The sequence below is a fragment of the Oenanthe melanoleuca genome, chromosome 1A (assembly GCF_029582105.1).
Source record: "Oenanthe melanoleuca isolate GR-GAL-2019-014 chromosome 1A, OMel1.0, whole genome shotgun sequence".
Lineage (NCBI taxonomy): Eukaryota > Metazoa > Chordata > Aves > Passeriformes > Muscicapidae > Oenanthe > Oenanthe melanoleuca.
In genome coordinates, this window is record NC_079334.1 from 28,135,993 (window position 1) to 28,148,231 (window position 12,239).

A 12,239-nucleotide genomic window follows, 5' to 3' on the forward strand; every position below is an offset into this window, starting at 1 on the left:
TCTTTTGCTTTTCAGTGTGAAAGTCTCATGCAAATAGAAGGGACATCTGGAGTGAGTGGCAAGATAGCTCACAGCCCCTTGCTGTGCACAAGCACACTGCAGACAAGCTGCTCCTACTCCACCTGGCAGACACTTCCTAGTTCCACCAAAGAGTGGGTGGGGGGTGAGACATGCACATGTTCACATGCATACTTCAGCTACTTGTCCCATTTTCAGTCTTTTGAGAAAACAACCTAACAACCAGTTTCCTTTTGAAATGTGTCTCTCTTTTTTGTCTCTGAAAAATGTCTTGGGAGAAACCTGGTGGGACTTACCCTGGTGTGTCAGCGAAAGAGGAAGTGAAACTGGGGATTTCCTCTCCTGCCTAAACCCCAGGGCTCAGGAAAGCACCTGAGAAGGGAAGGATGTATCTCTATTTCCATGTGACACCATTCCTTAGCAGCCTGGCTAAGGCATCTCACTAGCACAGCTCTGTAAAAATGCCTGGTCTATTGAGAATGTATCTCTGACAGTTCCTTGGCACTCTCCTCGGTTCCAGGAAACTGCTGTGAGCTGCTGAGCCTCAAATAATTCTGCTGCTGTATTAATGCAAGCACTGATGAGAGTGATACCAACAGTGTGATAGCATCACATTGATAAGAGAGACAGGAAAAGTAACCAAGCACTGAAACTAAGAACAAAGTGCTACCAAGTTACTAAAACAAACATTAAAATGAAACAAAATGCTTATGTTGTTTTCATTTGAAGTAATTTAGGTCTTGAAATCAAAAATACTGCTTGGAGGTTGAAAAGTTTGGAAAGAAGTTGAGTTTTCCAAAGGATGGTATTCCTTAAATCTCCATTTCTTGGTAGCTTTCCAACAACTTGAATAGATGGGTACAGCTGCATTTTAACAAGTGTATCAGTCTTTTAATATGATCACAATACATCTTACTGGGCTGAAATGTTTGATATGAGAAAACTATATGCTGGAATTACAAAATTACCCAAATCTTGCCCAAATACATGACACAATCATTGCTTGGAGTTGTGCTCTTTTCCTGCATTCCACTGATGAGAGCCAGCTAAGTCACCTAAACTAGAAGAGCGGACACTCATAATGTTAAATGCTAGACTGAATGCTTTAAACTGACCCCTCTAACAGCTCCTATGGAAAAAATCAATTAAAGAAATTCTCTGCAGATCTTATGTAGTGAAAAGATATACACATACCCGGAGAAATCCAGAAAGGCAGACAGACATCCAGTTTGTCAGCAGTTTTTCTACCACAGATTCGGTTCGTCTGAGCAGAAGCTTAGGCTGTACATTGCTTGATTGCTCCATCAAGTCCCTTGTCAACACTTCCAAAATATGGGTCAGATAAACTAGCTTAGTTTGTAATGCAATAGTCAAGAAGGATGCAAACAAGCACCTGTGGGGGAAAAAAATTTATACTGTAATTCTGGAATTTCTCTTCCCAGTCATCTTTAATAAATGAAACACACTTTGGTGCAGTTCATATCCTAAGTTCTCCCTCCTCAGACACATAAACTGTCCACTGTTCTCTATAAAAATATAAAAAATGCAAGTCCATCTGCTCTTGTGATTATTTTTTAAACACAGAACGTGTGTCTCTAAATTTAATTTTGCAGAACAACACCTGCTTCAGTGACAGAACATTTCTAAACTGTAGAACTGTTGATCTAACTGCAGGAAGTGTTTACAGTTTTGAACTGAGTTTTCCTGCTCCTTTGCTTCTTTGTTTATATGTACAAACATTCCAATTTCTCTTTAATTGCTTGTTTTAATGGCAATGTTTCTTCCTCCTCAATGTGTGCAGATGGAGAAGGAAAAATGCTCCAGCAGAGTACTGCAAGCTTGTTTTGCAAAAAAATAGAAAATACATTTGTGTGCTACAACCCATGTTGTTTTTGCCTGCTAATTCTTTTTCTTGAAGATGATAAGTATAATCATACTATACCTGTCTTTCACTGAGAAATTTTTCTGCTTTTCAAGGGTGTGAATGAGAGTAACAAGAAAGTTCTTGTTACAAATTAAAGCATGCAACATGTTGAAGCTTTCATCCTTGCTCGTTTGGTCTCTGCTCTGGAATAGTTAAACAAAAATAAGCAAACTATAGTTTGGCTATGATGGATTCTTAATGCTTAGAAAAAATGGAAAGAAACATATGGGATAAGATCCTGGCCTCATTCAAATCAGTGGGAATTTTGCATTCATTTATGGGGTGTCAGGATTTTTCCAAAAATGTATTTTTGTTTGTGTACAACACAGAATACACATGTGCAGAGCATACATTTTCTGCCCTATACACAAAGCAATGCCAATAGTTAAGTTTGCCCATCATTTCCCATTACGAGATTCTGTTTTATTTAAGGAAGTCAAATAAACATTGGATAACAGCATCTTATACTTCGAACTCCTTTTACATTTAATCCATGTAATCTTCCTCATGAAGGAAAGGGAACATATGGAAAATGCAAGCTGATGTGTTCTAGGACAACCCTGAGAGAAGGGATACAATCACACTTAAAAAAAAAAAAAAAATAAGGCATATCACACTACATCAGCTTACCTGTGGCATTTCTTCACTGAAGATGGATGCAAAGCCTCCTGACTAAAATATAAGGGGATATTTATCATTCATAAGTACACCAGAAATTTCTAACACTCTTACATTTAACACGCCAAGCATGTTCCTGATACTATTTGAAATAAAACAATGAAAAGGTCGACTTCCAGCAGATACAATATAAAAACAGACACAGGAACTTCTGCAAAGGTGCTGCCAAAGAACCCAAGAAAGTGGACCCAGTATCATCTGCAGTGTGTGTTGCTGCTGAGCTGCACTAGCACAGAAGTCAACCAGTGCTCCCCAGGCAGGGCTGTGTGTCACTGAGTGTGTCAATCAGCAAATGTGCTGCTGTGCCAGGGGTGCTGCATCCTTCCTGGGTGGCAGCCACAGCCCTTGGTATACAGGGCTGCTGTTAACGAAGTGACACTTGAGCTCATCTGCTTCCATTCATTCCAAGGCACTCTATGAATATTCACTAATGAACTCTCCAGGAGATCCATGCTGGCAGTCTCCACTGAGGCACAGCTGCCACCTCACATCCTAGCAAAAAGCTCTCACACAAAAGGAAGCCCCCAGTTCTCAAACACTTTGTCAATGACTCTTGAGCAACAGATCTACACTATTCACTGTCATCTGCTTTATCAGTCATGCTGGTAGCCCCTAGTTTCCTTACAGAATCACAGAATGGTTTGGGTTAAAAGGGACCTTAATAATCATCTAGTTCCAACCCCACTGCCATGGGTACGTTTATCTTCTACTAGACCAGGCTACTTAAACCCCTGTCCAGTCTAGCATTGAACATTTCCAGGGATGAAGTACCTACTTCTCTGGACAACCTGTTCCAGGGTCTCATCACCCTCATCATAAGAAATTTCTTCCTTATATCCAATTTAAATTTATCCTCTTTTAGTTTAAAACCATTAACCCTTGTCCTATCACTACAGGTCCTGGTAAAAAGTCTGTCTCCATCTTTCTTATAAGCCCCATTTTAACTGAAAGGCTGCCTTCCCTTCTGAAGGCTGAACAATCACAGCTGGCTCAGACATTCTTCATAGAAGAGGTATCTCAACTTTGTGAGCACTTTCATCACCCTCCTCTGGACTTGCTTTAACATGTCCTTCTTGTGCTGGGGAACCTCAGAGCTGAACGCAGTGCTCCAGGTGAGGTTTCACAGGGGCAGAGAGGGCGAATCACCTCCCTCATGCTGCTAGCCACACTTTTTTATGCAGCCCATGGTATGACTGACTTAGGGCTATGAGCACACACTGGCATCTCACACCTAATTTTTCATCTACACACTTGATTGTTCATCCTTGCCTTTCCTCATTCCTCCTCTTCTATTCTACCCTACCAAATTCTTCTTCCTCTTCGTCCACTGGCTATTTCCATTTCTCCAGAACTTCTTTAGCAACCCTAACACCAATAAAACTACACACACACACACACACACACACACACACACACACACACACACACACACACAATGAAACAATCAGAACCATGTTAAAGGTTAAAAATGTCTGTGAACAGGGAACAAGCATTGGAGCATTAAACCAAACAATGTGTGAAATTGAGGGAAAGCAGAAATAATTAGACAAATTTAACAAGCAAAGCAAAAATCAGGCTTAGCATCAAGAACATTTTAAGAACAGATATAATATCCATTTAACGTTTACAAGCAGCATTAAAAGCTATTAAGCCAGATTAAATATAGAAAACTGAAGCAGTGGGAAGCAAGACTCTCAAAACAAAGATGGAGTCCATCACTCTTAATTTTAAGTATGGGAGCCCCTCTTTAAGCAACTTGTCCCATCCTATGGGAGATGCCTCAGACAAATGGGATGAATCACTTTCCTGAGCTGCCCATCTCTGCACTGACTACAGAAGATGCTCAGTGAACAGCTTCAATTTCCATGCTTAAATAGCTTAGTTTAGATGAGACAAAGCCCATCAATCACACTGGAGGACACAAAGAGTGCGATGTGGACATCATTCAAACATGTGTGGTTAGTGAAGGAAGTGGTGGTTTGTCACTTTGACCCTTCTGTCAACCCTTCTGACACTCTTTTGCAATATATACCCCACTGGCTTTTCTGTTCATCTATAATATTTGTTCAGTGGAGCACACTGCTTTTCTACCACATTCATACAGCACAAGGCATGTTTGGACACTCCTGCAATGTAAACAGTACTTAGCAGAAAAAATTGGTATAAAACATGGTAAGTAACTTGCCTGACACTGTATGTTTGTAGAGAGCTAACAGAAGCAAGTGTATCTTTGTGGGATGAGTATTTCAAACTGAGACAAAATCAAACTGAAATAATTTCCAGGATGTGCAGTGGCATGAGACTCACCAAGGCAAAACAGGAGCCCTTCACATTTGTACTTTACAGAATGCAACAGAGTGGCAAGATTTATGCCTTTTATTCTTAACTTTTTATTTACATAGAACACAGCATTTCCGCTGAGTCAGCTTCTACAGACTATTACTGCTTTGACAAGGGAAAGTATAGGAAAAGGTATATTCTTAAGAATATGATCCAGGCTAATATGCCTGGCAACAAAACAAACAGAAAGGAAAGAGATTCAGGAAGTGAAGTGTCCTTTCCACTTCCTTCAAACCACCTGGTGACCCTCTAAAAATTAGGCTGGGAGCATAACAGTAGTACCAGCAGAGATATTCCCAGTGTCCTTTGTTGTGAGAACCGGACTCAAAGTATACAAGGATTTTGCAAATGTAATTGCTAAACATTATTCTACCTAGTGTCTGGTATTTGGTGTTGTACATAAACCAAAGTCCCTGATTCTGCACTATCACATGTATTTAACTCTATCACAATGAACTTTTACTAGGATCACAAACAGTGATAAAGTGAAGAAGCAGTGTGCAGACAAGAGTGCAAGACTTGGCTGCAGCAGTGATGAGTATTACATGAGGCCTGGTAGATAATTCACATCCATACCAATTATGCCCTAAACTAACCAAGTTTCTACTTACTGGTATCAGTCACACAGGAAAATATCACCAGCTGAGATCACAGCTTCTGCCAACTGGATAAACGCTCGTAAGCACTGGCTAACATCACAGTGTAATATTGAAAGCTGTGGCAAAGGCACTTATCAACATCATAATGTGCCACACATGAGAAAAAAATTGGTAAGAGAAGTAAAACATTCAAGATGACACCTCTTTGGTCATCTGATGCAGTGACACAAACTGCTTCAGCTGAAAATATCTGCCTCTAAACTGAAAAATACTTAAGTACTTATGTCATTTCTAAGCATTTGAGCTGCACCCCTTTGAATCAACATCTTACCATTTCTGTCAGCACCTTGGTGTAGAAAGTCAGCACCATCTTAGAGCCATTTCTTCATCCCACAAGTCTAATTAGGAAGTGTCATGATGTTAGCTAGCACGTTAGCTAGCCTGACTGTTACTTTAATTAGCTATAACATTGGAAGTGAGAGCATGGGAACAAAAAAAGCAATGGATAAATTATAGCTCAGTTAAGATGGCCTGAAAGGCAAGCAGCTCAGTGAGGCTGAACAAAAAGAAATGGATACACACACAACCCTTGAAAATTAAAGGATGTTGCTTCATCTACAGCATAAAGGCTTGGCTAAATATAGAGATATACATCTTTAAGTGTTCTTTGGTAATTCTTGATTTAAGAAAAGTTTCTTGTGAGAACAAAGTGCAATTACGGTGTAGTATTTTCTTTAGTTATTTGATCTTGACCTTCCTCAATTTTTTTACTACTAGTCAGGGCTGACAACTGAAAGACTTATAAATATTTACCTCTGGGAAGAAAGTTCTAAGAGCAAAGTGTTTGTAGTCAAGGAAGGGAACCGTTCCAAAACTATCCACCACATCTAATTCATCCATCTGCAGCTCAGCAAATCCTGAAAAAGCACCCCCCATTCCCACCCAGAGAGTTAGTTTAGTTGACACAAAATCACTTTCACAATTCTAACTTGGACCCAGTAGATATTTCTTATAAAACAGTTTCAGGGAAGAGGGATTGTTTTTATAGTGAAGCTCTTACGAGCTGGAAAGTAGCAATCTGCTTTTTTGTTGAAAGAAATACTACATGCAATCCTATTAGCTCAACGTTATCTGCTACTGCAGTGCATACAATATTAAACAGTAACTCTGATACAATACAAAAATATTCTAACAGCTACAAAATGAAAATGTTTATATAATGTCAGCTTCTTGACAGTTTCAGTTCAGAAAACACTGCAGACCTACCCTCGCGTATTTCCTTACGAATCTCATATTCCAGCAGTTCAAGTTGCTGACTCTGTTTACGAGTTAACTCTTTGGATTTGTATCTAGTAACTATAAATGCCGCTAAAAAGGAAGAAAAAGAAACTCTGAACATAGAAATCACAAAACAGAAAACTCCTATACAAGACATATTTTTGTTATCAAGAAGCAAAAACATTAATGTACATTTGCACAATTAGTGTTTTACTGTTGCTCCTGTCCTAGTACCCAGGAGCCCTAGTTATCTGGATCTATACCCCAATGCTTAATAAAAATAATTCCTTTAAACAAGGTCTTGAATTGTCAATCCAACTTTATTTGAAAGTGCAGCAGGCCCTGCTATATACAGCCTGCACAATGAGACACTAACTCTTCTTCAATGAGACTTTAACACTTCTACTAACAGCACCTACTTAAGGTAGTGCTGATTAAACAGAAAAAACCAGTTGTTTTGAACAGAAAATCCAATTACAAATTGTTAACCTTTCTAAAGCTTATTTAGAGACAATAAAGGCATGATGTATGGTTCCTTTTTAAAATGAACTTTAAAAAAAAAAAGGAACCAACCAACCAACCAAACCCCTATACTTATTAAAAGAAATAGAAATTTATCAAATATATAACCAGGTAAAAACACTCAGGAAAAAAAATAAGTGAGCACCAAGAAGAGAAGGGGACAACTATTTACTTCCCTCAGTTTAGTAATGACCCACAAATTCATGAATGATCCAAATGAGACTGAGCAGAAACACCACAAACACTGCCTGAGGATAAGCAGTTTGTTAGGGAACATCTGCCCCAGGGGCAGGAGGGTAGCTGAGCTCTGACAGCTGGAAGGGACCAAGCTGTGACACAAGGATGTCAGTTCTGTGCCTTGCTTCATGAAATGAAAGTGAGTAATCCCAGCAGAAGAGACAGAAATACTGTCTTGTAACATGCTTGTGACGTGCTGCAGTCTGACAATTCAGACTTCACCACCAGAACAGAGCTAACTTTGTCCACTCTTATTTGGAACAGGGTAAAATCACCAGACTATTTGTGACAGTTCCAGACATGTGAGTATGTACAGTGTTTGTGTCATGATCATACCCTTCAGCAAATCAAAAGCTGATAATACATTATTGCACTTACCTATAATGACACCCACCACAATAGGTAGCAAAATAAGAACATATAAATATATGTGTGATGATGTTGGTTTGACTTCATGCTCAAAATTTCCTAATTTCACCTGAAGAAAAGCAATGGCTGCGTTAATAGAGAGCAGACATTACATCAGTGCTTAAAATGAAATTTAACACATTTTGTAAAAAAAAGTATTTAAGTAACGTAAGGACAGTAGTAGATTATTGGGAAGACAGTAGAGGCTCAGCAAAATTCATATGACCCAACATTAACTTCTCTTTTCCTGTATTTGATGTTTAAGCAGGGTAACAGAGCAATGAAGAAAAAATTTTGTACCACCAAATTTTGTCATGCTCTTGCTGCAAACTAGAGCTCACAAATGAAAGGTCTGGTCTCCAGCTGGACAAGTGGTTCATGCACTCAGAGTCACTGCTAAACATTTTGGCATTTTGAAACAAGGAAGGCATGTGTTTGCACTCAGTGTTACTCTGCTGAGCAGAAAAGTAAGATAAGACTCATAGTAAGAATGAGGGAAGTAGAATTTTTCATAGACACCTGGCCTACAGCCCTCTTCCCTATTTCTTCATAGAGGAGGTTTCAGCCTCTAAGTAGGATGTTGTTCCTGAAGGTTGTTAAGAAAAAATGCGACATACAATATATGTACAACATATATGTGAACATGTTACAATACATGTACAACAAGCCCCAATAGTGGGCTTGTCAAAGGCAGGACAGGCATTAATTCTTAGGGATACATGAAAGTGCTGAAGTTTGCCAAATGCCAAACTGAGGCATTCACCACTGATAATTATGGCAGAAGAAATTTCACAAAGGAGGATCTGAAACAGGACTGCAAATGCACATAAATAAAGGGTAGCTAAAACTATAAACAGGCTAGACATAAAAATATGTTCTGAGACGTAAAAAGAATACCACCAAGTGCCAGGGATAGAAATGAGCTTGAGATAATTGAAAAGGAGGGTTGAGTTGAAATTATTTTGGGTTACAGCAGGAAAGGCAGAGATCTGGTGATTGCAATCAGTGGCTTGTCACAGGAGGTGAGCAGCTAGGGCAGCTGCAGACTGCCAACTGGATACTCACATCACAGCTATACACACACAAGCAAAAAAACCAGGGCTGGAAGGACACAGCCTTTGTGCTTCAGGGGCTACAAAGAACAGAAGACAAAGCAGATCTCTTTCCTTCATCAAATGTTACTTTTTCCTCTGATGTTTCTATGTTTTCACAGTTCTGATGCAAAGTTCTTTTGGTCTGTGCCTTCCTAGGATCCCATTAGCCTTTTCCAAGGCTCAAATGCATTAGGCTAAATACCCATTAATAATTACCCATCCTGTGACTAATACATCTACTTTTCTAGATTTGTCATGTCCATCTGAAGACTTCCTAAAGCAGAAATTCCTGTTACTCATCCTTTTTTATTGAAAACCGAGACAAAGCATTCACTTAATTTTCTGCTGATATTTCAATTATCTTTATTCTTCACCATAACCTTCCTATCTAGTGGCCCCATTTGTTTCCTTATCCTTTATATTGCTTATGAATTACAGACACCTGTCATTAAGGTACATCTGAATTAATCCAAGTGCTATTCCTAAATTAATTTCATTTTTCCGCATGACATTATAAAACCTTCTCTGGACTGGTAATGCCTCTGAGCTTTATGTCATCAGCAAGTGTTATTAGTGCATGCCTTATTTTTGTGTTCAAGTCAGTGGAGATATTAAAGAATATCTGTATGAACATCAGCATTGGCCAGAGTCAGCTCCCCACACACGGCATTTGGTTTTTCTAACCCCTGGCACACTCATAATCACCATGTTAAATAGTTTACTGAATTACTTCAGGTACATGTGCTCTATTGCTTTTTTTTTGTTGAGGAAATCACTCACCTTAGGAAATAAAGATATCTAGCATGATATGCTTTCATTAAAAAGAATTTGACAATTATCTCATTTTCCACTTAACTCCAGGTCTTTCATGAGTAATTCAGAATACATTATAAAGTTTTACACAGAGCTAGGACTAAATCAACAAGCCTCCATTTGCCTAGGGTTTGAGGGTTTTTCCAATTTTAAATACTGGGATTTTTTTTTGCTGCTCTCCAGCCATACAGTACATCTCCTGACTGCAGTTTTATTTAAAATCTTTCCTACTAAGCCTATAGTGTCATGTGTCAGTTCTCCCTCAGTGCTACGATGGGAATGATCCTGTTCCTGCTGTCTTGAGTCCTTTGATCTACCTGAATCTTGCTTCTGACATAAGAATGGCATTTTCTGCTCTGACACCTTGATACAGACTGATCATTCTGTCTTTGAACTCAACTAAATACCTTCTTTTTTCTGGAAAACTAAGGCAAGAGATACATTTATTCTTGAGGCAAACTTATCTTTTATACCCATCTTATCCTTTTTTCAGTGGCTCTACTTCTTCTATGATGATCTATTCATAAGGTTTAAAAAAGAAGTGAGGATTTGCTACTTCTATATTTTTCTTACGTTGGAAAAAATAAATTCAAGGTACTAGAACTGCAATGTTACCTGATAACTGTGGCATTTGATTTGCTTTAGTCAAGTGGTGACCTTTATAACAGTCACTTCTATGAAGTTTGCAGGATAAGCATGTGATAGAGCAGGGCAACACTGATTTTTAAATGCAACACCAAACTCAGAAAGGCTTTTCCACACCATAACTGGCTCAGACGGCAGGATCCACAGATGGAGGATCAGTTAAAAGTGATAAAAAATCAAGAATAGCTTTGTTAATCTTTACTATGAGCCATATGCCTTGAAGTCAATAGAGTTATTTCAGTTTTATACCACCACACACTGCAATAAGAGTCTGGCATAATTCTTCTTCTTTGTAAATGGTAATCATAGCATTAAAAAAAAAATTTGTGTCTTTATCTTATTCATGAAATAAATATCTTAAGATGCAATTCAGCTTTGACATCCATGCTGATGTCCTTATATTTGAGCCTGGCTTGCTGCCACATGCTCAAAGCATTTTAGCTTTCCCAGTGCACATGGAATTTCATCCCCTTTTTTATCCAGAAATGCCTTCTGTCTCAGTGGTGATCTCTGAGACAGATCCTTGCCTACTTTAGTAGGAAAAAATGACTGGGAGAACACAATCCTTTTCCTCATGGCCACACTGAAGAATTAGATTGCTTACAGATCTAAGATGAGGGGCTCTCCTGGAGACAGTGATGGTGTGCCAATGATGTCTATTCTGCAGACAGGGGGTGTGACAAGCTACTGATCTCCTGGAGCCCAGCAGCAGCGAGCTCAGCTTGGCCTGCAAAGCTTACCTCTGACACCACCCCAGAACTCAGTTCTGTCAGTGGTACCTAAGCTAGGCAGGCATGCTTAGGTATGAGGAAGAAAACTGTACCACCAAGTATCATGACAGTATTAATGACACATTTTACTACATTGTATAAACATTCAAAGGCTGCTTAATTGCAACAAAAGGGATTTCTACTTACAAAAACTTTCACTGTGGAAAAGTCAATCTTGTCAGTTCCTTCCCTTTTGAATTTGCACAGTATGGTGCTACGGTCTGGCTTTTTGGTAATATTTTGGACACTGAACCATATCTTTTTGGTCTGTGCACCAGTCATATATGACAGATAAACCTCTACCTCTGTTTTAGAAATATTCAAATTATCATTTTCTTTCTAGAGGGAAAAAAATGAAGACAATGATAAGTCACTAAATACAGTAAGAAAAAATTATCTCCAAGCACAATTTTAAATTAGGTACTGTCATTTATTATCTCAAAACTTACATATATTTTTAATTCCAGATCAGGATCCAGTTCAGTGTGTAGCTGGTAGTTAATGAACACTGGGTCTGGGTGATAGTGTAATTTGACACATGGTATAAAGGTAGTATCCACTTTTAACATCATATCAACAACTTTACCCTCTGTTGCATGGCTCAGGCTTGGCGTTAAATAATGATACTCAGATGCATTTCCAGGACACCTTGAGACCTAGAAATGCAATAGCAAAGCTCTAACAGTCATTAAATACTCAACAGTGGGTACAATTACAAACAGAGGCACTCAAACTCATTTTAATATCTTCCTGACTTCACACAGATACCTGTTAAACCTCTTCTCTGAGATCAGGGCTGCATGCAGAGCACCTAGAAAAATTTCTGTGTTGAGCCCATGTCTACCTTTAAGTGCATTTGTCACACACTCTGCACATTCCTTTAAGGCAGATTGCTCACTGCTAAGATAACTAT

At 38.8% G+C, this 12,239-nt stretch overlaps 1 protein-coding gene across 1 annotated transcript in view; it reads right to left on the bottom strand.

The window, feature by feature from the left end:
• Window positions 1–12,239, bottom strand: part of PLXNC1 (plexin C1) — a 70,162-nt gene that overhangs the window by 24,333 nt on the left and 33,590 nt on the right. Inside the window, exons 13-20 of the mRNA XM_056510201.1 lie at window positions 11,776–11,982; window positions 11,474–11,665; window positions 7,975–8,074; window positions 6,826–6,927; window positions 6,373–6,476; window positions 2,573–2,614; window positions 1,961–2,085; window positions 1,213–1,411 (exon numbers count right to left, since the gene is read on the bottom strand). Coding sequence (XP_056366176.1) covers window positions 1,213–1,411; window positions 1,961–2,085; window positions 2,573–2,614; window positions 6,373–6,476; window positions 6,826–6,927; window positions 7,975–8,074; window positions 11,474–11,665; window positions 11,776–11,982 — 1,071 coding nt within the window. The remainder of the gene's footprint in view (window positions 1–1,212; window positions 1,412–1,960; window positions 2,086–2,572; window positions 2,615–6,372; window positions 6,477–6,825; window positions 6,928–7,974; window positions 8,075–11,473; window positions 11,666–11,775; window positions 11,983–12,239) is intronic.